The following is a 26600-nucleotide window of genomic DNA, read 5'->3' as shown; positions in this document are numbered from 1 at the left end:
CACTTAAGAAGACAAAATATACAGCATCAGGTAAAGATCAAATTTGGTATAGAATGATAAGACAACTCAGTGAAAAATCAAAAGATATAATACTGCATATAATAAAATTTGGGAGGAGGGAAAATTATCATTGAACTGGAAGGAATCAATTATAGTACCAATAGAAGAACACTAATCAGGTTGTGGGTTCGATACCCGGCCCGGGGTCTTTCTGCATGGAGTTTGCATGTTCTCCCTGTGCATGGTGGGTTCTCTCCGGGTTCTCCGGCTTCCTCCCACAGTCCAAAAACATGACTGTCAGGTTAATTGGTCTCTAAATTCTCCCTAGGTGTGAGTGTGAGTGTGTTGTTTGTCTTGTATGTCTCTGTGTTGCCCTGCGACAGACTGGCGACCTGTCCAGGTTGACCCCTCCTCTCGCCCCGAACGTAGCTGGAGAGGAACCAGCAACCCTCCTTTAGGGAAGAAGGGCGTAAGTAAATGGATGGATGGATATATATATATCTATCTATATATATCTATATATATCTATCTATATATATATATATATATATATATATATATATATATATATATATATATATATATAGATATATATATATATATATATAGATAGATATAGATATCTATATCTATATAGATAGATATAGATATATATATATAGATTGATATCTATCTATCTATCTATATATATATATATATATATATATATATATATATATATATATATATATATATATATATATATATATATATATAGATAGATAGATAGATAGATAGATAGATAGATAGATATCTATCTATATATATATATATAGATAGATATCACGAACCACACTCATCACGAGTGTGATCGCCATCACGAACCACACTGGTGTAACCAATAAGCTGCCAACCAATAAATTCAAGAAGAAGAAAACTGCTGCATTGTCCCATTCCAGCTAATATTTCAGTGACAATGTCTTCAGTTCAGCATCTCAGAGAGTTTATCAGAGAGAGACTAACTGCTGCTGCTCAAGAAATCTTCACTGAGGTTGAAAAAACCATCATTTGCTACGAGGAAGAGCTCGATGCTCAGCGCAGAATGATGGGGATCAACTGGAAACCAGAAATTAAGCTACACAGAATCGGTTCGGAGCTGCAGAGACAAAGTTCTGGTAGGTCTGGATAAAGGTGCTGATGCTTTTACGGAAGACAGCCGACAGAGATCCATCGGTGTCGATAGTTGCTGCAAATCCAGCTGCTGCTAAACGGGGCTGAACATTAACTGTTTTTAGCTGTTAGCTCGGATGCTACACAGGTTCATTTTAGGCCAGTCTTTTTGATCTTTTCTTGATTGTATCCACTTAATTTTGAGCCTTATTTCAACCTTAATTAAGGGGTTGCTCTCTTCTCGTTCTTTGTTCAAGAAAGACTAAGAGAAATTAGTCTCTATATCGCATCACATTTCTAACTCCAATTATATCCCGTCGCTGTCTAATCCATTGGCTCAATGGTTCTATGAACAAGGCGAAGAGGAGTGGTGACATGCAGCAATTTTGATTTTGGCTGTTGGTTTATTATACAACCCAGAAATAGTATTTTTTTTATATATATAGATTTATCAAATACAAATCTCTTAAGTACCTGATATAAAAAAGACCACCTCACAGAATCACATGCCTTTCGGCGTCTAAACTTAATTCTAAAGTCTCTATTTTTTTTGTCTGTGAACCTGGTTCATTATTTGCAAAACCTTTCTAATGTTGTCTTGAGTTTGACAATGTTGATAAAGCCTGTTTGATCATTATGCATTAGTCCTGGTAAAATTCTTTCAAGTCTCTTTGAGATGATGGAAGTGAACAACTTATAATCAATATTTAATACACCGATTGGGCGGTACTTACTACAATCTAGGTTATCTTTTCCTTCTTTCTGAATTATAGAGATTATTACTTCCCTCCATGAGGGGGGTTAATTTTTTTTTTTTTTCCATTACCCAATTAAATGCTTTTTGCAAGGTAGGAGTCAAATGATCCTGCATTATTTTGTACCATTCTGGGCCAAATCCATCTGCCCCTGCCATTTCCCCCCCTTTTAGTCTTTTAATTGCTGAGTGAATTTCGTCTTTGGTTATTGTGGATATTAACATTTTATTTTGTTCCTCTGTCACTGTTGGTAACTCTAGTTCAGACAGAAAAGTATTGACATCTTGATTATTATCTACTTGGGTTTAGGAATGAAGTTTTCCGTAATATTTCTAAAGACACTGTTGAACTTTCTCCTCTTCAGTTTCTATTTGACCATTTAAAGGATTTCTCAATTTGTGTATAGTCCTCTCCGCTTGCTGCTTTCTGAGTTTATACGAAAGAAGTTTTACTGATTTTCCCCCTACATCACAGTGCTGCTGCTGGGTAAAAATTATTTTTTCTGTACATCAAAACGCATTGTCTTAATATAACATGAGTTCTTCACTGTATGGATGCTCTAAAATTAAACATTTAATTGTAATTAAAAAATCTATATGAAACTGTACTTTGGGACTGAAGTCTTTTAAATATTTTTGCAATGACTGCAAATTAATGTGAAGGGTACTTTACCTGCTTTTCAGTAAAACTCTACAAACTAACTTTAGATTTACGGTTAATCCCTGTGATGCCTACTGACCAGAATCTCCAGGAAAGACAAGGCTGATCCATGAGAGAGTCATCAATTAAATTATATTAATGATGTTCTTTGTTCCCACAGACCTCCGGCAGCCAAGTGTCTCCAATGAGGAGGAAGTTTCTGCAATCCAACAAGACTGTAGTAAGACAAGTAGGTCCAGTCAGGACCAGAAAGAAGCAGAACATCAGTGGACTGAAGAGGAACAGATGGAACCACAACAAAAATGGATGAAAGAAGAAGAGGAGGAACCAGAACCTACACTGCTCAAACACGAGGAAATGGAATATCCACTAACAAATGTAAAAGAAGATGAGCTAGATTCTTCAGTGCTTCAACATGAACAGCAGCCACCAGAACATTTACCAACTGGACAGAACCAGAAGAACCTCTGCAGCAGTCAGGAGGGAGAGCAGCTTGTCCAGAAGCAGTTTGCTGCTTTGATTGAGACTTCTACTCTTCAGGAAGATGATATGAATGAAGAAGAGAGAAGAACAGAGCAGCTTTCCCTTCATATCTCTCCAGTGGTTGAAAGCAAAGATCAGGAAGGAAGCAGCTCCTCTGTGTCAGAGAGTCAGGCTGGTACCAGGACAAATATAAGGTCCTTCAAATGTGACATTTGTGGGCGATGTTACACACAAATGTATAACTTGAAAAGCCATTACATAACCCACGCTGTTGAGAGACCTGTTTCATGTGAAACATGTGGAAAAAGTTTCCCTCCAAGAGATTTAATTCATCACAAGAAAGTTCATGCCAGTGAGAGGCCTTTTTCATGCCAATCATGTGGACAGAGTTTCTCTCAAATGAATAATTTAAATCGTCACGTTAAAATTCATACAGGTGTGAAACCTTTTTCATGCCAATCATGCGGAAAGTGTTTCTCTCGAATTAGTAATTTAAATCGTCACGTTAAAATTCATACAGGTGTTAAACCTTTTTCATGCCAATCATGCGGAAAGTGTTTCTCTCGAATTAGTCATTTAAATGACCACAAAACAATTCATACAGGGGAGAAGCCTTTTTCATGCCAGTTATGTGGTAAGAATTTCTCTCGCGTTAGTTATTTAAATCTTCATCAGGCAGTTCATACAGGTAAGAAACCTTATTCGTGCGTGTCATGCGGAAAGGGTTTCTCTCGAATTACTCACTTAAATCGTCACAAGAAAAGTCATAGAGGTGAAATGTTGCCTCTCGCTATAAATCAATTAATTGGATAATAAATAAAAATGAGCTTGATTATAAAATGATATCAATAATATTGCTTTCTACCAATGTGAATGACAGAAAGCTGCTCTCCAGTGCTTCGGAGAACATTTGATATTAGTTTCTGTAGTTGTGCCAAGATGATTACTACTAAATATATTAATGCATATTATGGTATATTTTGCATTTGAATTGTTAAAATAGATAGTTGCACACCATTTTAGTCTCAAATACTCTCAAGTACATAAGAATGATGGAGTTGGAATTGCAAAGTCCAGAAGTCTCCAACCCAATTTCTCATTATTTAATGCCTTGCAGGTTTTAGAGTCATCCCTGTTCCTAGGGGCCCTGCCAGGGATTTTGGGCCCCATGACAAAAAATAGAATTGGCTGCCCCCTGTGCAGTAGCTGTCTCTATTTCTTCAGGCTGTTTGACCCATAACTGAAGCATAACTAAATCTTTGCAACTGCCTTGCTTTTTTTGGTCCAATACTGGTACATCACAATATTTACTGCTAGTGAATTATATATGCAACAGTCTGCATACAGTTTGCAATACTCTATTCAAAGCAAGCTTAACAGCAGGAAAAGTAGTAAAAGCCAAATGTTAGATGCTATTTTCTTAATGGAAAAAATTAAAAGCAAAACATATTCTAAGAATTCTTGAAATTAACAAAAAAAACCAAGACACTTAAATAAACTTTAACTACTACAAAACAAAGTTAGAACTTCTAACATGTATAACTTTACTCTGGAATTATGCTGTTAATGTTTTAATGTGAGAGTATTGCACACAACAGATTTCTGAACAAAATAATATTCATCAGTTGCAGCTTTCTGAAAGGTCTCACCCCACCAGTAACAGGCATTGTGAAAAATATACACAAATATACACTTCTCTCAAAATGTTCTGTAGTTGTATTTTGTTCATTTTATTTAGGAGAAAAATAGGGGACAAGTTAAGAAGGAAAGTGACAAGATAATGTATAACTTATATTTAAGTTAAGGTAAGATGCTCACTGTTCAAACCGCCCAGCATCCAGTCCAGATAGGAGGCTGTTTTTATTAGCATTTTAGAAAGATTGTTTGAATTTCTGTCAATAATAAATATTGTAGTTTTGTTGTGTAATTGTAAAAGGAACAGAGAAAACAAAATTCCTCCCTGGAATGACGTTAACTAGCCTAGCATGTCACTGAAGAGTGCTGATCACCTTTTCAGGAATAGGGAGATGTTAGCTCTGTCTGGGGAGTTGGGACTGCTGCTGACTGACTCATCTGTTAGGAGGTACAAAAGATACAGGGACACGTTAAATATAGAACTATTTTGGTAAATACTACCCTCACTGATTATATGCTGGTGTACTTTAGGCAAACGGCAGTCTGTAGCTAAGCTAACTGAGTTAAATGTTGTTCACACACTACAGTGTATCCACCTCTCTTGAAGAGAAACTGGGTTACAGATAGACAGCCTCCCTCAGGGTTTCCCCCAGAAAACTTGCTAAGCCCGGTGGTCGGGGCGCCGAGGTGGTCCACCGGCGGTCCATTGTGTTTTTGTATTAAAAAATGTTAAATTTACAGGAAATATAAACATATTACTGATAATGTTACTGGAAGAGATTATACAATATTTAAATCCACAACTACAGAGTCTTAAAGTGAAAACGACACCTATTAAGGCTCTTTTAATAGACTGGAGAGACTCCAATGGAAATGAGATGAATAAAATTATGTCTATATTGGATGGAAATTAAAAGTAGAAGAAAATGTATCTTTAACAATTTTACAAAACTGTTGGGAATATTCAAAATTCCAGATTAATGGATTGAGATGGATCGTAATTCGTATTAGAAATCCAGCACAGTTTATTTAGGAGTGGAACTGATGTTTGGTTCTTTTGGGTACCAGCACATGAAGTTGTAAAAGCCAATGAAAAGGAAGACAAATTAGCAAAAAGGACTTTTTAGGGCAATAACGGTGAGTAATTGCTTTTGGAAAAGGGGGAGGAAAATTAGTCAAGAGTAAAAACATAGAAATATGGCAAAAAGATAGAATGAAGATAAAGGAAGGAGTTTATAAAATTGCAAAAGTATTAATTAAAAAATATTGAGAGAAAAAGAAGGGAATAAATAATGATGAGATTAAGAGTCAGTCATGCCTATCTAAATGACATTTTATGTCTAATAGAAAATAATAATAAAAGTGAAGGATGTAAAGAGAAAGAAAATATGTAACAGGTGTTGATGAATTGTAAAATATGAGCCTGAAAGGGAGAGATTGAAAAGAATAGTTAGAAGGACAGGAATGGAGCCTTAAAAGAATATTGGGAAATGAAGAAAACATAGTGGATATTAACAGATTAAGGAAAGTATTAATTATTTATCTTCAGAATACAACATTTAAAAAGAACAGAATTTAATGAATGTAATGTTACTACACAATCATGTACAGCAGGTGGCGATATAGATTAAAGTTGCTTGCGATCCGCCGTGATAGAAAAGAAGAACAAACCTGCATAGGCTAAGCTAGAAAACTTCTGCATTGTCCCATTGCAGCTAATAGTTCAGTAACAATGTCTTCAGTTCAGCATCTCAGAGAGTTTATCAGAGAGAGACTAACTGCTGCTGCTCAAGAAATCTTCACCGAGGTTGAAAAAACCATCATTTGCTACGAGGAAGAGCTCGATGCTCAGCGCAGAATGATGGGGATCAACTGGAAACCAGAAATTAAGCTACACAGAATCGGTTCGGAGCTGCAGAGACAAAGTTCTGGTAGGTCTGGATAAAAGTGGGGATGTTTTCCAGGCAGACAGAGATCCGTCAGTAGCGATAGTTGCTGCAGCTCCAGCTGCTGCTAAACGGGGCTGAACAGAAACTGTTTTAGCTGCTAGCTCGGATGCTACACAGGCTGATAGTTTTGTGGCTCAGGACAAAATGTTGCAGCACAAACAGAAAATCTGTTTACGAGTCTCTGAAAACCAGATGGAGATCATTCAAGCCCCGTGACAAAATATATTATTCCAAGTATTATCAGTGCTGGATATTATGGAATATAATGTGTAAATCCTTTATTTATAAGCTCATACGTGATTTTGTAAGTCCTTACAAATATTGCATGCTGTCCGTCCACACACCTCCAGGTCTGATTACTGCAGTGAAGGTTATTAGGAAGTAGAGAGGGGAGGAAGGGTAAGATGTGTTGTTGTTTTTTTCAGAGGGGCACAGAACAAACGTATGAAACAAAAAATAAGCAATATTTAATTGTTGCTTATAGTAATTAAGCCACAGCGCCATTTGCAGGTCTGGAGCTGCAGGTTGCACAGCCCTGATCTAACAGAGCAAAGCTGCAATCCTGTCTCAATACAGCTGAAGCTAAAAGTGCAAAAATCCTCAAGACTGTTAAAGTGAATAATAATGCATTTTAATGTGTATTTATTTTTTTTGCCATTTTGAAAATATGGCAATGTTCACTAAGCAAGCTATGTCGGTTGCAGAAGAGAAAAAAAAAATCTGTTTTTAAGGGTAAAGAATTTAAATAACTTTTATTTCACTTTGCTGAATGTGGGATAAAATCAAATTTTGCTCCGTATTCAACAAGTCATAAAACACATGAGTACTCAAATATCTCCAGCGGTGAATTTGGAAAGCAAAAATACCTATACTGTTGATGTAAAATCTAATTTTTGTTGTAGTTATGCTTTTTAACAGCAAAGTACTTAAACAGTGACTAGTCCCACCATTCTGGATGGTGAAGTTAGGACACAAGGGTGAACTGTCCCAATTCTCTACGCATTTAAACCCTTATGTGCAGCCAGGGTATTGGGACTGGGCCAGGGAGACCTGGAGTGGTTTTCACCCAAACCACAGTCCTCCTCAGTGAGGGAAACTCATCCAAATTAGTGTGGAGGACACTTTACCTGCTTTTCAGTTAAACTCTGCAAAATACTTTAAGATTAATTGTATGCTACCTACTTTCCAGAATCTCCAGGAAAAACCAGGCTGATCCATGAGATGGTCATCAATTAAATTATATTAATGATGTCATTCTCTGTTCCCACAGACCTCCAACAGCCAAGCATCTCAAATGAGGAAGAAGCTCCTGCCATCCAACAAGTCTGGAGCCTGGCAAGTAGGTCCAGTCAGGACCAGAAAGAAGCAGAACCTCAGTGGACTGAAGAGGAACAGATGGAACCAGAACCAAAATGGATTAAAAAAGAGGAGGAACCAGAACCTGCACTGCTCAAACATGAGGAAATAGAATTTCCACTAACGTATGTAAAAGAAGAGGAACTAGAATTTTCAGTGCATCATCCTGAACTGCAGCGACCAGAACATTTACCAACTGGACAGAACCAGAAGAACCTCTGCAGCAGTCAGGAGGGAGAGCAGCTTGTCCAGAAGCAGTTTGTTGCTTTGATTGAGACTTCTACTCTTCAGGAAGATGATATGAATGAAGAAGAGAGAAGAACAGAGCAGCTTTCCCCTCATATCTCTCCAGTGGTTGAAAGCAAAGATCAGGAAGGAAGCAGCTCCTCTGAGTCAGAGAGTCAGGCTGGTACCAATGCAAAGAAAAGATCTTTCAAATGTGAGATTTGTGGGAGATGTTACACGCAACAGTGGAACTTGAAAAAACATTACAGAATTCATACAGGTAAGAAACCTTTTTCATGACAGCTATGCGGAATTTTTTTTTCTCGAATTAGCCAGTGAAATTCTCACAAGGAAAGTCATTTGTTTGAGAACAAGGGTTGTAGCGATCAATAAACCATTTATTCTCACAAATCAAAAATATGAGCTTGATAATTAAATCATGGCGATAATATTGCTTGTTTCTTTTCGTTGTTTCTCTTTTTACCAAAGCGACTGGATGACAAAAGGTTTCACTCTGGTGCCTCGTGTTACTCCCTGCCCTCTCGTTTCCTTGGTAACAGCTAAACACACAGGGAGCTAATAGCGTCAGTTTTCCACCACTCGGGCTGAACCCAACACACGGGACACAACGACAAAAGTTGAACAATTTTCAACTTTCTTTTGTAGCATCACTAAAATGTCACATCCACATCAGCTGGATGAGAGCTAGCGACTTTAACCTCACTGTGCAAGCTCTATAGAAATGGATGGAGAGGGAGCAGTGCTGTCTCCTGTCACCGTGTGACCATTACCTCAGTTACCTGCCGGGCTGCTTGCAGAAGTCTTTTTTCTTTGATTTGTTTAGTGACACATGGATATTTCTTCAAGAACTATGTTTTTGTATTCTTTTTTTTTTCTCCAAAGAGTTTTTGCGGCGCTACTAGCTCGTAATTTTCTGACAGTGGGCAGACAGGAAAGAGGGTGAGGAGAGGGGGAAGACATGCAGTAAAGGTTGTCGGGACCGGTAGCCGAACCCGCGACATCCGCATTAAGAACTAAGGCCTCTAAACATGTTTTGTGCCACACGTTTGCGCCACCACTGCATGCTCCATTTTGTATTCTTAAGGTTGTATAAATTAATCAGTTAAACCCAGTTTATGTCACTGTAAACTGTACGGCTTCAATTTTTATTCCATTGTAAGCTATATCTTGTCTTTGAAGGGCTATTTTTTTTTACCAGTTCTCTGAGGAATGGTTGTATGTTATTTGTTTTGAATGTTTGAATATACTGCAAATATATATATATCTGGTTTGAGGCTAAGTGATGACTTTAAATAAAAAATCTTGTTCTGAAGGTTACTTATTGCATCCTCTTTTGTGTTATGTGACATTATGATTATGCATTTTAGAACCGCACTAATTTTAGCGCTTCTAACAAGAAGCCTACACTGGGTAAGGTATTACTATTCTATCATAAAACTAAGTCTGTACATTAAAATGTTGCATTGCATTTTCTTGCAGTAGCTTACTCATAAAGTGAATGCAGTAGTAAAACTAAATTTGCAGTAAAATACTGGCAGCTACAGACATCAGTATTTTTGCCACAGCTGTAACTGTGTGGAGGACACTTTACCTGCTTTTCAGATCAACTCTACAAACTAATTTTATATGAACTGCATGATGCGCACAGTCCAGAATCTCCAGGAAAAACCAGGCTGATCCATGAGAGAGTCATCAATTAAATTATATTAATGATGTCATCCTTTGTTCCCACAGACCTCCAACAGTCAAGTGTCTCCAATGAGGAGGAAACTTCTGTCATCCAACAAGTCTGTAGCCTGGCAAGTAGGTCCAGTCAGGACCAGAAAGAATCAGAACATCAGTGGACTGAAGAGGAACAGATGGAACCAGAACCAAAATGGATTAAAAAAGAGGAGGAACCAGAACCTGCACTGCTCAAACTTGAGGAAATAGAATTTCCACTAATGTATGTAAGGGAAGAGGAGGTAGAGTCTTCAGTGCATCATCCTGAACTGCAGCGACCAGAACATTTACCAACTGGACAGAACCAGAAGAACCTCTGCAGCAGTCAGGAGGGAGAGCAGCTTGTCCAGAAGCAGTTTGTTGCTTTGATTGAGACTTCTACTCTTCAGGAAGATGATATGAATGAAGAAGAGAGAAGAACAGAGCAGCTTTCCCGTTGTATCTATCCAGTGGTTGAAAGCAAAGATTGGGAAGGAAGCAGCTCCTCTGAGTCAGAGAGTCAGGCTGGTACCAGGACAAAGAAAAGATTTTTCAAATGTGACATTTGTGGGAGATGTTACATCCAACAGTGTAACTTGAAAAAACATGACAGAATTTATACAGGTAAGAAACCTTTTTCATTACAGCTATGCGGAAATTTTTTTTCTCGAATTAGCCAGTGAAATTCTCACAAGGAAAGTCATATGTTTGAGAACAAGGGTTGTCGCGATAAATAAACCATTTATTCTCACAAATCAATAATATGAGCTTGATAACTAAATCATGGCGATAATATTGCTTGTTTCTTTTCGTTGTTTCTCTTTTTACCAAAGCGACTGGATGACAAAAGGTTTCACTCTGGTGCCTCGTGTTACTCCCTGCCCTCCGTTTCCTTGGTAACGGCTAAACACACAGGGAGCTAATAGCATCAGTTTTCCACCACTCGGGCTGAACCCAACACACGGGACACAATAACAATGACAGCGACAGAAGTTGAACAATTTTCAACTTTCTTTTGTAGCATCACTAAAATGTCACATCCACATCAGCTGGATGAGAGCTAGCGACTTTAACCTCACTGTGCAAGCTCTATAGAAATGGATGGAGAGGGAGCAGTGCTGTCTACTGTCACCGTGTGACCATTACCTCAGTTACCTGCCGGGCTGCTTGTAGAAGTCTTTTTTCTTTGATTTGTTTAGTGACACATGGATATTTCTTCAAGAACTATGTTTTTGTATTTTTTTAAATTTTTTTTTCTCCAAAGAGTTTTTGCGGCGCTACTGGCTCGTAATTTTCTGACAGTGGGCAGACAGGAAAGAGGGTGAGGAGAGGGGGAAGACATGCGGTAAAGGTTGTCGGGACCGGTAGCCGAACCCGCGACGTCCGCGTTAAGAACTAAGGCCTCTAAACATGTTTTGTGCGACACGTTTGCGCCACCACTGCATGCTCCATTTTGTATTCTTAAGGTTGTATAAATTAATCAGTTAAACCCAGTTTATGTCACTGTAAACTGTACGGCTTCAATTTTTATTCCATTGTAAGCTATATCTTGTCTTTGAAGGGCTATTTTTTTTACCAGTTCTCTGAGGAATGGTTGTATGTTATTTGTTTTGAATGTTTGAATATACTGCAAATATATATATATATCTGGTTTGAGGCTAAGTGATGACTTTAAATAAAAAATCTTGTTCTGAAGGTTACTTATTGCATCCTCTTTTGTGTTATGTGACATTATGATTATGCATTTTAGAACCGCACTAATTTTAGCGCTTCTAACAAGAAGCCTACACTGGGTAAGGTATTACTATTCTATCATAAAACTAAGTCTGTACATTAAAATGTTGCATTACATTTTCTTGCAGTAGCTTACTCATAAAGTGAATGCAGTAGTAAAACTAAATTTGCAGTAAAATACTGGCAGCTACAGACATCAGTATTTTTGCCACAGCTGTAACTGTGTGGAGGACACTTTACCTGCTTTTCAGATCAACTCTACAAACTAATTTTATATGAACTGCATGATGCGCACAGTCCAGAATCTCCAGGAAAAACCAGGCTGATCCATGAGAGAGTCATCAATTAAATTATATTAATGATGTCATCCTTTGTTCCCACAGACCTCCAACAGCCAAGTGTCTCCAATGAGGAGGAAGCTTCTGTCATCCAACAAGTCTGTAGCCTGGCAAGTAGGTCCAGTCAGGACCAGAAAGAATCAGAACATCAGTGGACTGAAGAGGAACAGATGGAACCAGAACCAAAATGGATTAAAAAAGAGGATGAACCAGAACCTGCACTGCTCAAACATGAGGAAATAGAATTTCCACTAACATATGTAAGAGAAGAGGAGGTAGAGTCTTCCGTGCATCAACATGAACTGCAGCCACCAGAACATTTACCAACTGGACAGAACCAGAAGAACCTCTGCAGCAGTCAGGAGGGAGAGCAGCTTGTCCAGAAGCAGTTTGCTGCTTTGATTGAGACTTCTACTCTTCAGGAAGATGATATGAATGAAGAAGAGAGAAGAACAGAGCAGCTTTCCCGTCGTATCTCTCCAGTGGTTGAAAGCAAAGATCAGGAAGGAAGCAGCTCCTCTGTGTCAGAGAGTCAGGCTGGTACCAGTGCAAAGAAAAGATCTTTCAAATGTGACATTTGTGGGAGATGTTACATCCAACAGTGGAACTTGAAAAACCATTACAAAACCCACACTGATGAGAGACCTTTTTCATGCGAATCATGTGGAAAAAGTTTCTTACAAAACGGAGATTTAATTACACATAAGAGAATCCATACAGGAGAGAAACCTTTTTCATGTGAATCATGCAGCAAAAGTTTCACACGAATTGGTGATTTAAGAGTTCACCAGAAAGTTCATACAGGGGAGAGGCCTTTTTCATGCGAAGTTTGCAGAAAACGTTTCTCACGACGTAGTACTTTAAATGTCCACAAGAGAATTCATACAGGTGAGAAACCTTTTTCATGCAAATCATGCGCAAAATGTTTTTCTCAAATTGGTCATTTAATTGCCCACAACAGAATTCATACAGGTGAGAAACCTTTTCCATCATGACAATCTTGTGAAAAAAGCTTCTGTCAAAGGAATAATTTGAGGATTTGCATAAAAACACATACAAGATTTTGAAGCCAAACTCTTCAAAAAGTTTTCTCTGGAATTGATCATTTAGATAGAATGATGGATGAGATGTGGTTTTCACATAAAATATGGAGTGAAAAATGTCTTTCATTATGGTAAACTGAATTTCCACATGAAACAAATATATAACGCGTACATAAGAATGATGGAGTTGGAATTGCCAAGTGCAGAGGTCTCCAATGCAATTCGTCAACAGTGAATGTCCTGCAGGTTTTAGATTCATCCCTGTTCCTAAGGGCACTGCCAGGAATTTTTGGCCCATGCAGAGGTTGCACTAAACATTTTTGTTATGTCATTTCGACAGACAACATTTAAAGAAAATGGTCATGGACTATTTTTACCCGACAACTTTTAATCATAGTAACATCGGCTCCTTGGCCGCATTTTTATGTGATGTGGTTAATTTTCACCTAGTTGAATCGTGAATCCAAATCTCATCACACATAATGCAGATAATGCATCTACCTTGTTTTCCGTAGCGACACAAACCACTGACTGAGGCTCCACTAACTTATAATAAATGAAACAACTCCACTTAAATGACCAGCTCTTCACCCTCTGGGGTCTGAACTGACAGTACCTCACAGATTTCTCTTAGTTGCATCTGCAGAGAAATGCCCTAATTTATCAAGGGCGATACCATGAACGAGGAGTTGATTCCCCCAGAGGAACTCTAAACCTTTACTCTTATCTTATGAAATATGCTTCTCAGGATTGTATGAATGACTTGTATTCATGTGAGTGTGCAGCTGTTTTCTGCTCCCCCTTCCTTCAGGGCTGCCCACTGTCTGTTACTGGGTGGTTCCCAATTCTAATAAAAGCAGAAAAAGACTCAGTTGAAGCTCCAGAGTTCAGGCTGAAATCTGTAACTGGGTTTCTACTGTTTTCTCTCTGCAGGTAAAACTAAATTCTGACTCTTGTCTCTTCTTTGTGTCTGTGTTCAGGTCATTTAGACCTAACAGAGAAAGAGGAAGAAAGTTGTTTTTTAACATGAGGAAACAAGCGACTTTTGGTCCATTTGTGAGGTGAAATTATTTTTTTAATAAGGTTTTTAAGGCTGATTCAGTTAATCTGACCAGTTAATCTGACCAGTTCAACAATAAAACTGGACTTTATGGTTTGGAGTCTCTTAAAGTGTTTTGGGTCGATTTGCAGCGACCAACTGACCTGACCGACATGTTTTAGGAGATGTGGGGGGAAACCGGAGCACCCGGAGAAAACCCACGCAAACACGGGGAGAACATGCAAACTCCACACAGACGGTCTCTGTGAAGATGCAGCGCTAACCGCTGCTCCACCGTGCTGCCCTCGTTTTTTCCAATTGGGTTGGGAAAGGATCTATTTTCTAGTTTGTTAATGGGGGACAAAACTTTGCTGTTTTAAATGTTAAATTTGACGGAGCGTGGCATGGCGCCCCGTTCACAGAGGCTACAACCTCCATGGGTTCGATTCCTCTTTTCCTCTCTTCTCTAAATATCAAAATCAAGAACTTTAAACTTGTTCTTGATCGTCTTCACTGTTTAGTTTTTTTCATGGCTTTTTCAATCGTAGCATGTTTCGTACCTTTTTCCAAATTGAAATTTTTGATTTTTTCTTTTTGCCGTCCTGCTTGGTTTGAGTGTCTGGATGATCCAATTCCTCCAGGACGGATTCTGCAGCGATCTTGGTCTCATTTGTAGGTTCTGGATCCGTTGAACAATCTGATAAAGGTTCTCCTGAGAGTTCCTCCTCTGATGAAACCTCTGGACTCGAGGCTTTAACTGGGTCCACTTGGCTCTGTGAGTCTTCCTCCATCTCTTTGGAAACTGTGATGGGTTTTGGTTGGAAATCGTCTTTCTCGTCTCTCAGCGTGTCGGGCTGCAGAAGATCCTCCTTTGCTCCCTCCAAATCAGTTTTCACACCACTAATGTCCTGCTGGTGTTGTTCTGCTTGTTGTTTGAGTGCAGTGACATAGGTTTCATACCAACAGTTTAACTCCTGGTACAAACCTTCAACATTCTCCAGCTCAGCCTGGGCATTTCTTTCCTTCTCCAGCAGGAATTTGATCTCTGTTGTTGTGTTCTTTTGGAGGACGGCATATTCGGCTCTCAGGTTGTCCAGAAGTGCCTTGTCCTCCTCTGATTTGTCTAGAAGAGCTTTTCTCTCCTGCTTCATCTCCTGATGGTATGTTTCAACCTGCTGCTTCAAATGCATAGTGTCTGTTTCATACCTGCTTTTTAGCTCTTCGTATGAAACGTGAACCTGATGCAGTTCATGGAGCATCTGCTCCTCCCTCTTTTGCCGGATTGTGATTTCTCTAGACATTGATTGGAAGAGCTCCTCCTTCTCAGCTCTCAGGTTTTTGATGAGCTGCAGATTTTCTTTCTCTCTCTCTAAGTTGGCATCTTTCTCTTGTCTGATCTCCTGCCAAAATGTTTCCATGTCTTGTTTTAGTCCTGAAACTTCGTTTTGATAGTTGCAGTTGAGTTTGTCGTATGAATCTTTGAGCTGATACAATTCTTCCTTCAAAAGTGTCTCGCTGTCTTGCAGGACTGCGACCTTTTGTGACATATCTTGAAACATTTTGTCCTTTTCAGTTCTCAGATTCTCCAGCAGCCGTTGTTCCTCCCTCAGCCTTGCTTCATAAAACTTTTGTGACTCGGCCTCCTGCCTCACCAAAGTAACTTCGGCTTCATACTTGGAGCTCAGCTCTTTGTACGAAGTCTGGAGTTGATTCAGTTCTTCTTGGAGGGCCTCACTTTTCTTTCTCTCAGCCTGTACTTCAGCTAAAAATGCTTCCTGGCTGAGGAGGTGGGTCACCTTTAACTCCTCATATTCTTCTTGCAAGGACTTCTTTTTCATGTATTTCACATTCTCGTGAAACTTGGGAGCAATGACCGCAGCGTGAAGGACTGCTGGATCACTGGACTTGTGTAACAGAGAGAAAAGTGTGTATGAGTGTGTATGTGAATTTTGCTCAAAATAATAATAATAATAATAATAATAATAGTGTGTATGTGTTTGGAATGGGATTATCGATTTATGTGTTTGGAGCCACCTAGTGGTGTGATGAGTGACTGCACGCAACGGGTCCTTCAGGCGCTCTCTCGGCTTCCCCACCAGAGTTCTGAGGAGCGCTGGTGGAGGCAGGTGCGAGAGAGGCAGCTCTTTGCTAATTTTTTTATTTAGGGTCATATTTTTCTAGTTCAACAATTAACAAAATACTGAGAGATTATTTAATATTTAGAAATATAATTTATAAAGTTTTCTCGTGGTTGGACTGGAAAAATATGATCCTTTGAGTGAGAGCAGCGCCAGTTGGTGTTTGTGTCTGACAACCGGTCATAACGCTAACTGCGTCTTTTGTTTTTTTTCAGCTGTGGACCAGTTGTGTGGAGTCACATAGTTTCTTTTCGTAACACATTAGGTGAGTTCAATGTGTATATATTTGGGAAAATAAATGAATGAATAAATAAGTGGATCGTTTTGTGAGTGTGGCTGATGACTGTCAACTGTTATGGCGGTTGCTTTGTTGTTGTCGGTTATTGTCAGTTGTTTTGCCGTTTGACTTGTTTTGTTTTGGGGAACTGTTGACTGTGTTGTTGTTTGGAATCTATACGATCACACCTAAAAAAAATAAAAATTAAAACCAGAGTTCTGAGGAGCGCTGGTGGAGCTGTGGACCAGTTGTGTGGAGTCACATTGTTTCTTTTCGTAACACATTAGGTGACAACCAACAGGAGGGTTACACTTGTCTTCTCTCTTTTCTCTCTCTTCTCTCTCTAGTTTCTCTAGTTCCCTCTTTGCCTCTTCGACCTCGTTGAGAAGCCTTTCTCTGAGAGCTTCCTGCTGTTTTAACTTTAGCTCCGTCTCTTCCAGCTCGGCCAGCAGGTCCAGGTTTTGGTTGTCTTCTGACCTGGGGTTCTCCATTTCCAGAAAGGAGTTTAGTCTTTGGATTTCCCCGTCTAAGATATCCTGGTGTGCAGGAGGGAAGCTGCCTCTGGGGTTTTGCTGGACTCCCCTTCTCATCATTTTGTTGCGGTAACTCTGAAATAGGTGAAACATTTCTCCGAAATACAATCACTAAAATTGTCGATTCGTAAACTACCTGAAAGAGCTTTGCGCACGTCTGAACTGGTCAGTGTTATTGAAAGCAATGAAAAGTATATAGAATTGTGTTACATACAATTCTGCAGTTGATGACATCACAGAGTCTTCCTTTGCTGGAGGTGTGACATCATTCCACCACCAAATATCTTAGTCTTTATTCTTGTTTACATTCAAAATAGCCCATGTTTTTTTTCCAACTCATTTCCGTTTTGGGCAAAATCAAAAATCTGAATGTTCATAAAGGGCCTGTTGTGCCAGAACATATTGATAAAAACCAATCAAATTGTTAAAATATCAATAAATATGTGTTTCAGCATTCAATAAGGATTTCTTAAAATAGCATAATATTAAACATCTTTTCACACTAATCAGTCCATCCAGGATTGTTTTTGTAGTTTTCTGCAATCAACATCACAGATTTTGTGGCGTTTAATGAATGTGATGTTGCTACCCGCTCATGTACAGCAGGTGGCGGTATAGATTAAAGTTTCCTACGATCCGCCGTGACAGAAAAGAAGAACAAACCTGCCTACGCTTAGCTAGAAAACTGCTGCATTGTCCCATTCCAGCTAATATTTCAGTAACAATGTCTTCAGTTCAGCATCTCAGAGAGTTTATCAGAGAGAGACTAACTGCTGCTGCTCAAGAAATCTTCACCGAGGTTGAAAAAACCATCATTTGCTACGAGGAAGAGCTCGATGCTCAGCGCAGAATGATGGGGATCAACTGGAAACCAGAAATTAAGCTACACAGAATCGGTTCGGAGCTGCAGAGACAAAGTTCTGGTAAGTCTGGATAAAAGTGGGGATGTTTTCACTGAAAAGAGAGATCCGTCATCGGCGATAGTTGCTGCCGCCCCAGCTGCTGCTAAACGGGGCTGAACAGAAACAGTTTTAGCTGCTAGCTCGGATGCTACACAGGCTGTTAGTCTCTGAAAACAAGATGGAGATCATTCAAAAAAAAAAAAAAAAAAAAGATGGAGATCATTCAAGCCCCGTGACAAAATATATTATTCCAAGTATTATCAGTGCTGGATATTATGGAATATAATGTGTAAATCCTTTATTTATAAGCTCATACGTGATTTTGTAAGTCCTTACAAATATTGCATGCTGTCCGTCCACACACCTCCAGGTCTGATTACTGCAGTGAAGGTTATTAGGAAATAGAGAGGGGAGGAAGGGTAAGATATGTTTTTTTTTTTTTCAGAGGGGCACAGAACAAACGTATGAAACAAAAAAATAAGCAATATTTAATTGTTTCTTATAGTAAATAAGCCACAGCGCCATTTGCAGGTCTGGAGCTGCAGGTTGCACAGTCCTGATCTAACAGAGCAAAGCTGCAATCCTGTCTCAATACAGCTGAAGCTAAAAGTGCAAAATCCTCAAGTCTGATAAAGTGAATATTAATGCATTTTAATGTGTATTTTTTTTTTTTTTTTGCCATTTTGAAAATATGGCAATGTTCACTGAGGAAGCTATGTCGGTTGCAGAAGAGAAAAAAAAAATCTGTTTTTAAGGGTAAAGAATTGAAATAACTTTTATTTCACTTTGCTGGATGTGGGATAAAATCAAATTTTGCTCCGTATTCAACAAGTCATAAAACACATGAGTACTCAAATGTCTCCAGCGGTGAATTTGGAAAGCAAAAATACCTATACTGTTGATGTAAAATCTAATTTTTGTTGTAGTTATGCTTTTTAACAGCAAAGTACTTAAACAGTGACTAGTCCCACCATTCTGGATGGTGAAGTTAGGACACAAGGGTGAACTGTCCCAATTCTCTACGCATTTAAACCCTTATGTGCAGCCAGGGTATTGGGACTGGGCCAGGGAGACCTGGAGTGGTTTTCACCCAAACCACAGTCCTCCTCAGTGAGGGAAACTCATCCAAATTAGTGTGGAGGACACTTTACCTGCTTTTCAGTTAAACTCTGCAAAATACTTTAAGATTAATTGTATGCTACCTACTTTCCAGAATCTCCAGGAAAGAGCAGGCTGACCCATGAGATGGTCATCAATTAAATTATATTAATGATGTCATTCTCTGTTCCCACAGACTTCCAACAGCCAAGTGTCTCAAATGAGGAGGAAGCTTCTGTCATCCAACAAGTCTGGAGCCTAGCAAGTAGTTCCAGTTATGACCAGAAAGAATCAGAACCTCAGTGGACTGAAGAGGAACAGATGGAACCAGAACCTAAATGGATTAAAAAAGAAGATGAGGAACCAGAACCTGCACTGCTCAAACATGAGGAAATAGAATTTCCACTAATGTATGTAAAAGAAGAGGAGGTAGAGTCTTCAGTGCTTCAACATGAACAGCAGCCACCAGAACATTTACCAACTGGACAGAACCAGAAGAACCTCTGCAGCAGTCAGGAGGGAGAGCAGCTTGTCCAGAGGCAGTTTGTTGCGTTGATTGAGACTTCTACTCTTCAGGAAGATGATATGAATGAAGAAGAGAGAAGAACAGAGCAGCTTTCCCTTCATATCTCTCCAGTGGTTGAAAGCAAAGATCAGGAAGGAAGCAGCTCCTCTGTGTCAGAGAGTCAGGCTGGTACCAGTGCAAAGAAAAGATCTTTCAAATGTGAGATTTGTGGGAGATGTTGCACCCATTTGTGGAACTTGAAAAACCATTACAAAACCCACACTGATGAGAGACCTTTTTCATGCGAATCATGTGGAAGAAGTTTCTTACAAAATGGAGATTTAATTACACATAAGAGAATCCATACAGGAGAGAGACCTTTTTCATGTAAATCATGCAGCAAAAGTTTCAGACGAATTGGTGATTTAAGAGTTCACCAGAAAGTTCATATAGATGAGAGGCCTTTTTCTTGCGAAGTTTGCAGAAAAAGTTTCTCACAAAGTAGTACTTTCAATTTCCACAAGAAAGTTCATACAGGTGAGAAACTTTTTTCATGCAAATCATGCGGAAAAAGTTTTTCTCAAATTGGTCATATAATTGCCCACAACAGAATTCATGCAGGTGAGAAACCTTTTCCATCATGACAATCTTGTGAAAAAAAGCTTCTCTCAAAGGAATAATTTGAGGATTCCCATAAAAACTCATACAGGATTTTGAAGCCAAACTCTTCAAAAAGTTTTCTCTGGAAGTTTTCTCTGGAAAAAACTTCTCTGGAAGTTTTCTCTGGAAAAAACATCTCTGGAAGTTTTCTCTGGAAAAAACTTCTCTGGAAGTTTTCTCTGGAAAAAACTTCTCTGGAAGTTTTCTCCGGAAAACCACATCTCATCCATCATAGCATGATGGATGAGATGTGGTTTTCACATCAAATATGGAGTGAAAAATGTCTTTCATTATGGTAAACTGTATTTCCACATGAAACAAATATATAACGCGTACATAAGAATGATGGAGTTGGAATTGCCAAGTGCAGAGGTCTCCAATGCAATTCGTCAACAGTGAATGTCCTGCAGGTTTTAGATTCATCCCTGTTCCTAAGGGCACTGCCAGGAATTTTTGGCCCCATGCAGAGGTTGCACTAAACATTTTTGTTATGTCATTTCGACAGACAACATTTAAAGAAAATGGTCATGGACTATTTTTACCCGTCAACTTTTAATCATATTAACATCGGCTCCTTGGCCGCATTTTTACGTGATGTGGTTAATTTTCACCTAGTTGAATCGTGAATCCACATCTCATCACACATAATGCAGATAATGCATCTACCTTTTTTTCCGTAGTGACACAAACCACTGACTGAGGCTCCACTAACTTATAATAAATGAAACAACTCCACTTAAATAACCAGCTCTTCACCCTCTGGGGTCTGAACTGACAGTACCTCACAGATTTCTCTTGGTTGCATCTGCAGAGAAATGCCCTAATTTATCAATCAGTTGGATCTGTCTTATCCAAACCGATTAACTGAACTCTGCAAGTTATTTTACCCTGTCCGATCCAGACGTGCACTTTTACGAGGATCTCTTTGCGTGGTTTCACTTCCCCGAAACGGGACAGGTGTTTCGTCTGCCGTGCTCATCCTGAGCGCTGGTCTCCCCCCGGACACGAGAGGGTACCATCTTCCAGCTCCATTTATTAAAACTGCCTGGTGAGTTAAGTTTAGTTTGTCGCAGCAGCAGAGCCGCATCCACGTTGGCTGTGCAGCACACTGTCCATGTTACAGTCTAACTTCTGCACCTTTATTTCCTCCAGATAACCTCCGGCTCCTCTATTTAGAGTATGATTGGATTAGCTCAATGCTGTTTTCTCTTTAGTTTTCTCTGTTTTGTACTGGAGACTTGAATTAAACGCACCATTTCAACCAAAGGCGTGAAATGCGTTTCTGAACCAGACTCTCCGAAGTGTCCGGTCCATAACTCTTGAATTTGCTGTCAGCTCCTAGTTAGAAAGACACATTTAGTTCAGAGTCCATGAGAGGATATTCTGAAAGGATTTTTTTATTAATCGATTTAACCTCTGTGACGAACTCTTTGTATAAAGTTTATAATGTTTGCCCATGTGCACCAGTCAAGGGTGTGAATTATAACCTTTCAAATGACTGACGGACTTCAAGATTTTCCGGTTGTTTAAAAAAATAATTGGTCAAATATGGAAAATATTCTGTTAATGCGACCTCTGGCCCCTTGACAAAAAATAAAATTGGTTTCCCCCCCTGTGCACTTGTCATTATTTTTTTAGTCTGTCTGACCCATTAAAACTGTAAATCCTTGCAACTGCCTTGTTTTCTTTGGTCCAACACTGATACCATCACAATATTTACTGCTGGTGAATTATATATGCAACAGTCTACATACAGTTTGAAATACTGTATTTGAAGCAAGATTAAAAGAAGGAAAAGTAGTAAGTAGGAGTTAGGACTGCTAGTGACTGACTCATCTGTTAAGAGTGGTAAAAGGTACAGAGACAAGTTAAATATAGAACTATTTTGGTAAATACTGCCCTCACTAAAAGCTGGTGTACTTGAGGCAAACAGCAGTCTGTAGCTAAGCTAAGCTGAGTTAAATGTTGTTCACACACTACAGTGTATCCACCTCTCTTGAAGAGAAACTGGGTTACAGATAGACAGCCTTCCTCAGGGTTTCCCCCAGAAAACTTGCTAAGCCCGGTGGTCGGGGCGCCGAGGTGGTCCACCGGCGGTCCATTGTGTTTTTGTATTAAAAAATGTTAAATTTACAGGAAATATAAACATGTTAGTGGAAGAGATTGCCAATGTAACCCTCCTGTTGGTTGTCACCTAATGTGTTACGAAAAGAAACAATGTGACTCCACACAACTGGTCCACAGCTCCACCAGCGCTCCTCAGAACTCTGGTTTTTATTTTTATTTTTTTAGGTGTGATCGTATAGATTCCAAACAACAACACAGTCAACAGTTCCCCAAAACAAAACAAGTCAAACGGCAAAACAACTGACAATAACCGACAACAACAACAAAGCAACCGCCATAACAGTTGACAGTCATCAGCAACACTCACAAAACGATCCACTTATTTATTCATTCATTTATTTTCCCAAATATATACACATTGAACTCACCTAATGTGTTACGAAAAGAAACTATGTGACTCCACACAACTGGTCCACAGCTGAAAAAAACAAAAGACGCAGTTAGCGTTATGACCGGTGGTCAGCCACAAACACCAACTGGCGCTGCTCTCACTCATAGGGTCATATTTTTCCAGTCCAACCACGAGAAAACTTTATAAATTATATTTCTAAATATTAAATAATTTCTCAGTATTTTGTTCATTGTTGAACTAGAAAAATATGACCCTAAGTAAAAAAATTAGCAAAGAGCTGCCTCTCTCGCACCTGCCTCCACCAGCGCTCCTCAGAACTCTGGTGGGGGAAGCCGAGAGAGCGCCTGAAGGACCCGTTGCGTGCAGTCACTCATCACACCACTAGGTGGCTCCAAACACATAAATCGATAATCCCATTCAAACACATACACACTATTATTATTATTATTATTTTGAGCAAAATTCACATACACACTCATACACACTTTTCTCTCTGTTACACCAACAATATTTAAATCCACAACTACAGAGTCTTGAAGTGAAAACGACACCTATTAATGCTCTTTTAAAAGAGACTGGAGAGACTCCAATGGAAATGAGATGAATAAAATTATGTCTATATTGGATGGAAATTAAAAGTAGAAGAAAATGTAACTAACAATTTTACAAATCAGTTAATTATGTAGGCGTTGGAAGAATTTTATATTTTATTATCATTTATTTGCTTTACCTTTATTTTATATTACCATCCATTTATTTACATTTGTATTTACATTTTAATATGTGCTTTGAGTGTTTTGAAGTGTTTGCAGAAACTCTGGAAGCTCCTGCTGAGGAGTGAAAAGGAGGATACCATGAACGAGGAGTTGATTCCCCCAGAGGAACTGTAAACCTTTACTCTTATCTTATGAAATATGCTTCTCAGGATATGAGAAATTAAACCCAGTTGACAAACAAAACCTAGAAGTAACGTCCTAAACAAAACATAATTCGCTGTCTTACTATAAATCTGGTTAAAAAGTAACTGAATTAGGCATTTCATGCCCCTTTTCCTTCTCTTTTATACAAGCAGACAGCACATAAACTCAACGGCACAAAAGCTTTATATTTATTACAAAGTATTCATCTAAGAATCCATTTCTTCCTGTGATGGAAATGATTTCTGATTAAATTCTCTGTTTTCATACTTTCATTGATTCTTCTTCTTTTTACCTTTTCTACACGGTTTTCAGGTTAAATTGCACTTTTTTGTTAAGTTTGCTATATTATCCTGAATCTGTATTTCTAAATAAAGACTAACAGAAAGATCACACAGTAACTGTTATTTTTGATAAAAACGTTTTTTCTTATAACAAACAAACCAGATAAAACAAGTTTGAGCTCCTTTATGGTCCAGAGTATTAAATTATGATTACAATTATAATCTAATATGTACAGATTAAATTCTAATCTTCAATTAACATCCTGGAACCTGAAGAAATCCAAACTTGTTAAATCAGCTTTTTTATGTTTGGTATAAAAACAAAACAGGATTTATCAAATAAAAACAGGAGAATGGACTGAACTTGTGTTGATCCTTGCTGGTCATGTTGACACTCAAAGAGCTTCACACTACAGTCACATTCACACACATGCAGGTCGGGGGGCAACTTGACACTAAGTGCCCTGGGGCAGTTCAACATGTGTCTGAGGAAGCTGGAATCAAACTTGCAACCTTCTGGTCACAACACGACCACTCTACCCGCTGATCCACAGTCACACTAAAACAGCCACTGCATGATCCTTTTTATAATCTTTTTAAAATACAGGTTTAAACAGTTTAATGAGCTACAATTCAGTGCAATTTAACATAAAAAGTGAGCAGAAAAGGTCAAAGGTCAAACCATAACAGCACAAGTACAGTGAAAATAAACAGAAATCATTATTATTATTAAATTAAAACATTTTAACTCTTAAATCAATACGTTGCTATAAATATTGAGCCCAGTGTTGCAGCTCTAAACCAGTGAAGGAAAAAGTGCCAACGAAAGGCTGATTCAGTTAATCTGACCAGTTAATCTGACCAGTTAATCTGACCAGTTCAACAATAAAACTGGACTTTATGGTTTGGAGTCTCTTAAAGTGTTTTGGGTCGATTTGCAGCGACCAACTGACCTGACCGACATGTTTTAGGAGATGTGGGGGGAAACCGGAGCACCCGGAGAAAACCCACGCAAACACGGGGAGAACATGCAAACTCCACACAGACGGTCTCTGTGAAGATGCAGCGCTAACCGCTGCTCCACCGTGCTGCCCTCGTTTTTTCCAATTGGGTTGGGAAAGGATCTATTTTCTAGTTTGTTAATGGGGGACAAAACTTTGCCGTTTTAAATGTTAAATTTGACGGCGCGTGGCATGGCGCCCCGTTCACAGAGGCTACAACCTCCATGGGATCGATTCCTCTTTTCCTCTCTTCTCTAAATATCAAAATCAAGAACTTTAAACTTGTTCTTGATCGTCTTCACTGTTTTGTTTTTTCATGACTTTTTCAATCGCAGCATGTTTCGTACCTTTTTCCAAATTGAAATTTTTGATTTTTTCTTTTTGCCATCCTGCTTGGTTTGAGGGTCTGGATGGTCCAATTCCTCCAGGACGGATTCTGCAGCGATCTTGGTCTCATTTGTGGGTTCTGGATCCGTTGAACAATCTGATAAAGGTTCTTCTGATAGTTCCTCCTCTGATGAAACCTCTGGACTCGAGGCTTTAACTGGGTCCACTTGGCTCTGTGAGTCTTCCTCCATCTCTTTGGAAACTGTGATGGGTTTTGGTTGGAAATCGTCTTTCTCGTCTCTCAGCGTGTCGGGCTGCAGAGGATCCTCCTTTGCTCCCTCCAAATCAGTTTTCACACCACTAATGTCCTGCTGGTGTTGTTCTGCTTGTTGTTTGAGTGCAGTGACATAGGTTTCATACCAACAGTTTAACTCCTGGTACAAACCTTCAACATTCTCCAGCTCAGCCTGGGCATTTCTTTCCTTCTCCAGCAGGAATTTGATCTCTGTTGTTGTGTTCTTTTGGAGGACGGCATATTCGGCTCTCAGGTTGTCCAGAAGTGCCTTGTCCTCCTCTGATTTGTCTAGAAGAGCTTTTCTCTCCTGCTTCATGTCCTGATGGTATGTTTCAACCTGCTGCTTCAAATGCATAGTGTCTGTTTCATACCTGCTTTTTAGCTCTTCGTATGAAACGTGAACCTGATGCAGTTCATGGAGCATCTGCTCCTCCCTCTTTTGCCGGATTGTGATTTCTCTAGACATTGTTTGGAAGAGCTCCTCCTTCTCAGCTCTCAGGTTTTTGATGAGCTGCAGATTTTCTTTCTCTCTCTCTAAGTTGGCATCTTTCTCTTGTCTGATCTCCTGCCAAAATGTTTCCATGTCTTGTTTTAGGCCTGAAATTTCGTTTTGATAGTTGCAGTTGAGTTTGTCGTACGAATCTTTGAGCTGATACAATTCTTCCTTCAAAAGTGTCTCGCTGTCTTGCAGGACTGCGACCTTTTGTGACATATCTTGAAACATTTTGTCCTTTTCAGCTCTTAGATTCTCCAGCAGCCGTTGTTCCTCCATCAGCCTTGCTTCATAAAACTTTTGTGACTCGGCCTCCTGCCTCACCAAAGTAACTTCGGCTTCATACTTGGAGCTCAGCTCCTTGTATGAAGTCTGGAGTTGATTCAGTTCTTCTTGGAGGGCCTCACTTTTCTTTCTCTTAGCCTGTACTTCAGCTAAAAATGCTTCCTGGCTGAGGAGGTGGGTCACCTTTAACTCCTCATATTCTTCTTCCAAGGACTTCTTTTTCATGTATTTCACATTCTCGTGAAACTTGGGAGCAATGACCGCAGCGTGAAGGACTGCTGGATCACTGGACTTGTCTTCTCTCTTTTCTCTCTCTTC

General features: G+C 39.2%; 2 protein-coding genes across 2 annotated transcripts; both read left to right on the top strand.

Moving 5' to 3' along the window:
* Positions 1-909: 909 nt before the first annotated feature.
* LOC122841706 (zinc finger and SCAN domain-containing protein 2-like) lies at positions 910-4754 on the top strand. Its single transcript, XM_044135254.1, has 2 exons — positions 910-1154; positions 2725-4754. Exons 1-2 carry the CDS (start codon positions 956-958, stop codon positions 3858-3860), a joined length of 1335 nt encoding a protein of 444 aa, XP_043991189.1. The 5' UTR covers positions 910-955; the 3' UTR covers positions 3861-4754.
* A 1563-nt stretch (positions 4755-6317) lies between these two features.
* LOC122841671 (zinc finger protein 675-like) lies at positions 6318-13926 on the top strand. The gene is made up of 4 exons (XM_044135196.1): positions 6318-6613; positions 7902-8492; positions 9968-10558; positions 12052-13926. Exons 1-4 carry the CDS (start codon positions 6415-6417, stop codon positions 12999-13001), a joined length of 2331 nt encoding a protein of 776 aa, XP_043991131.1. The 5' UTR covers positions 6318-6414; the 3' UTR covers positions 13002-13926.
* Positions 13927-26600: the final 12674 nt, after the last annotated feature.

This window comes from Gambusia affinis, linkage group LG12, assembly GCF_019740435.1.
Source record: "Gambusia affinis linkage group LG12, SWU_Gaff_1.0, whole genome shotgun sequence".
In the NCBI taxonomy this organism is placed as follows: Eukaryota; Metazoa; Chordata; class Actinopteri; order Cyprinodontiformes; family Poeciliidae; genus Gambusia; species Gambusia affinis.
Note: the sequence above shows the minus strand (reverse complement) of the source record. Positions and strands in the feature narration are given on the sequence as shown.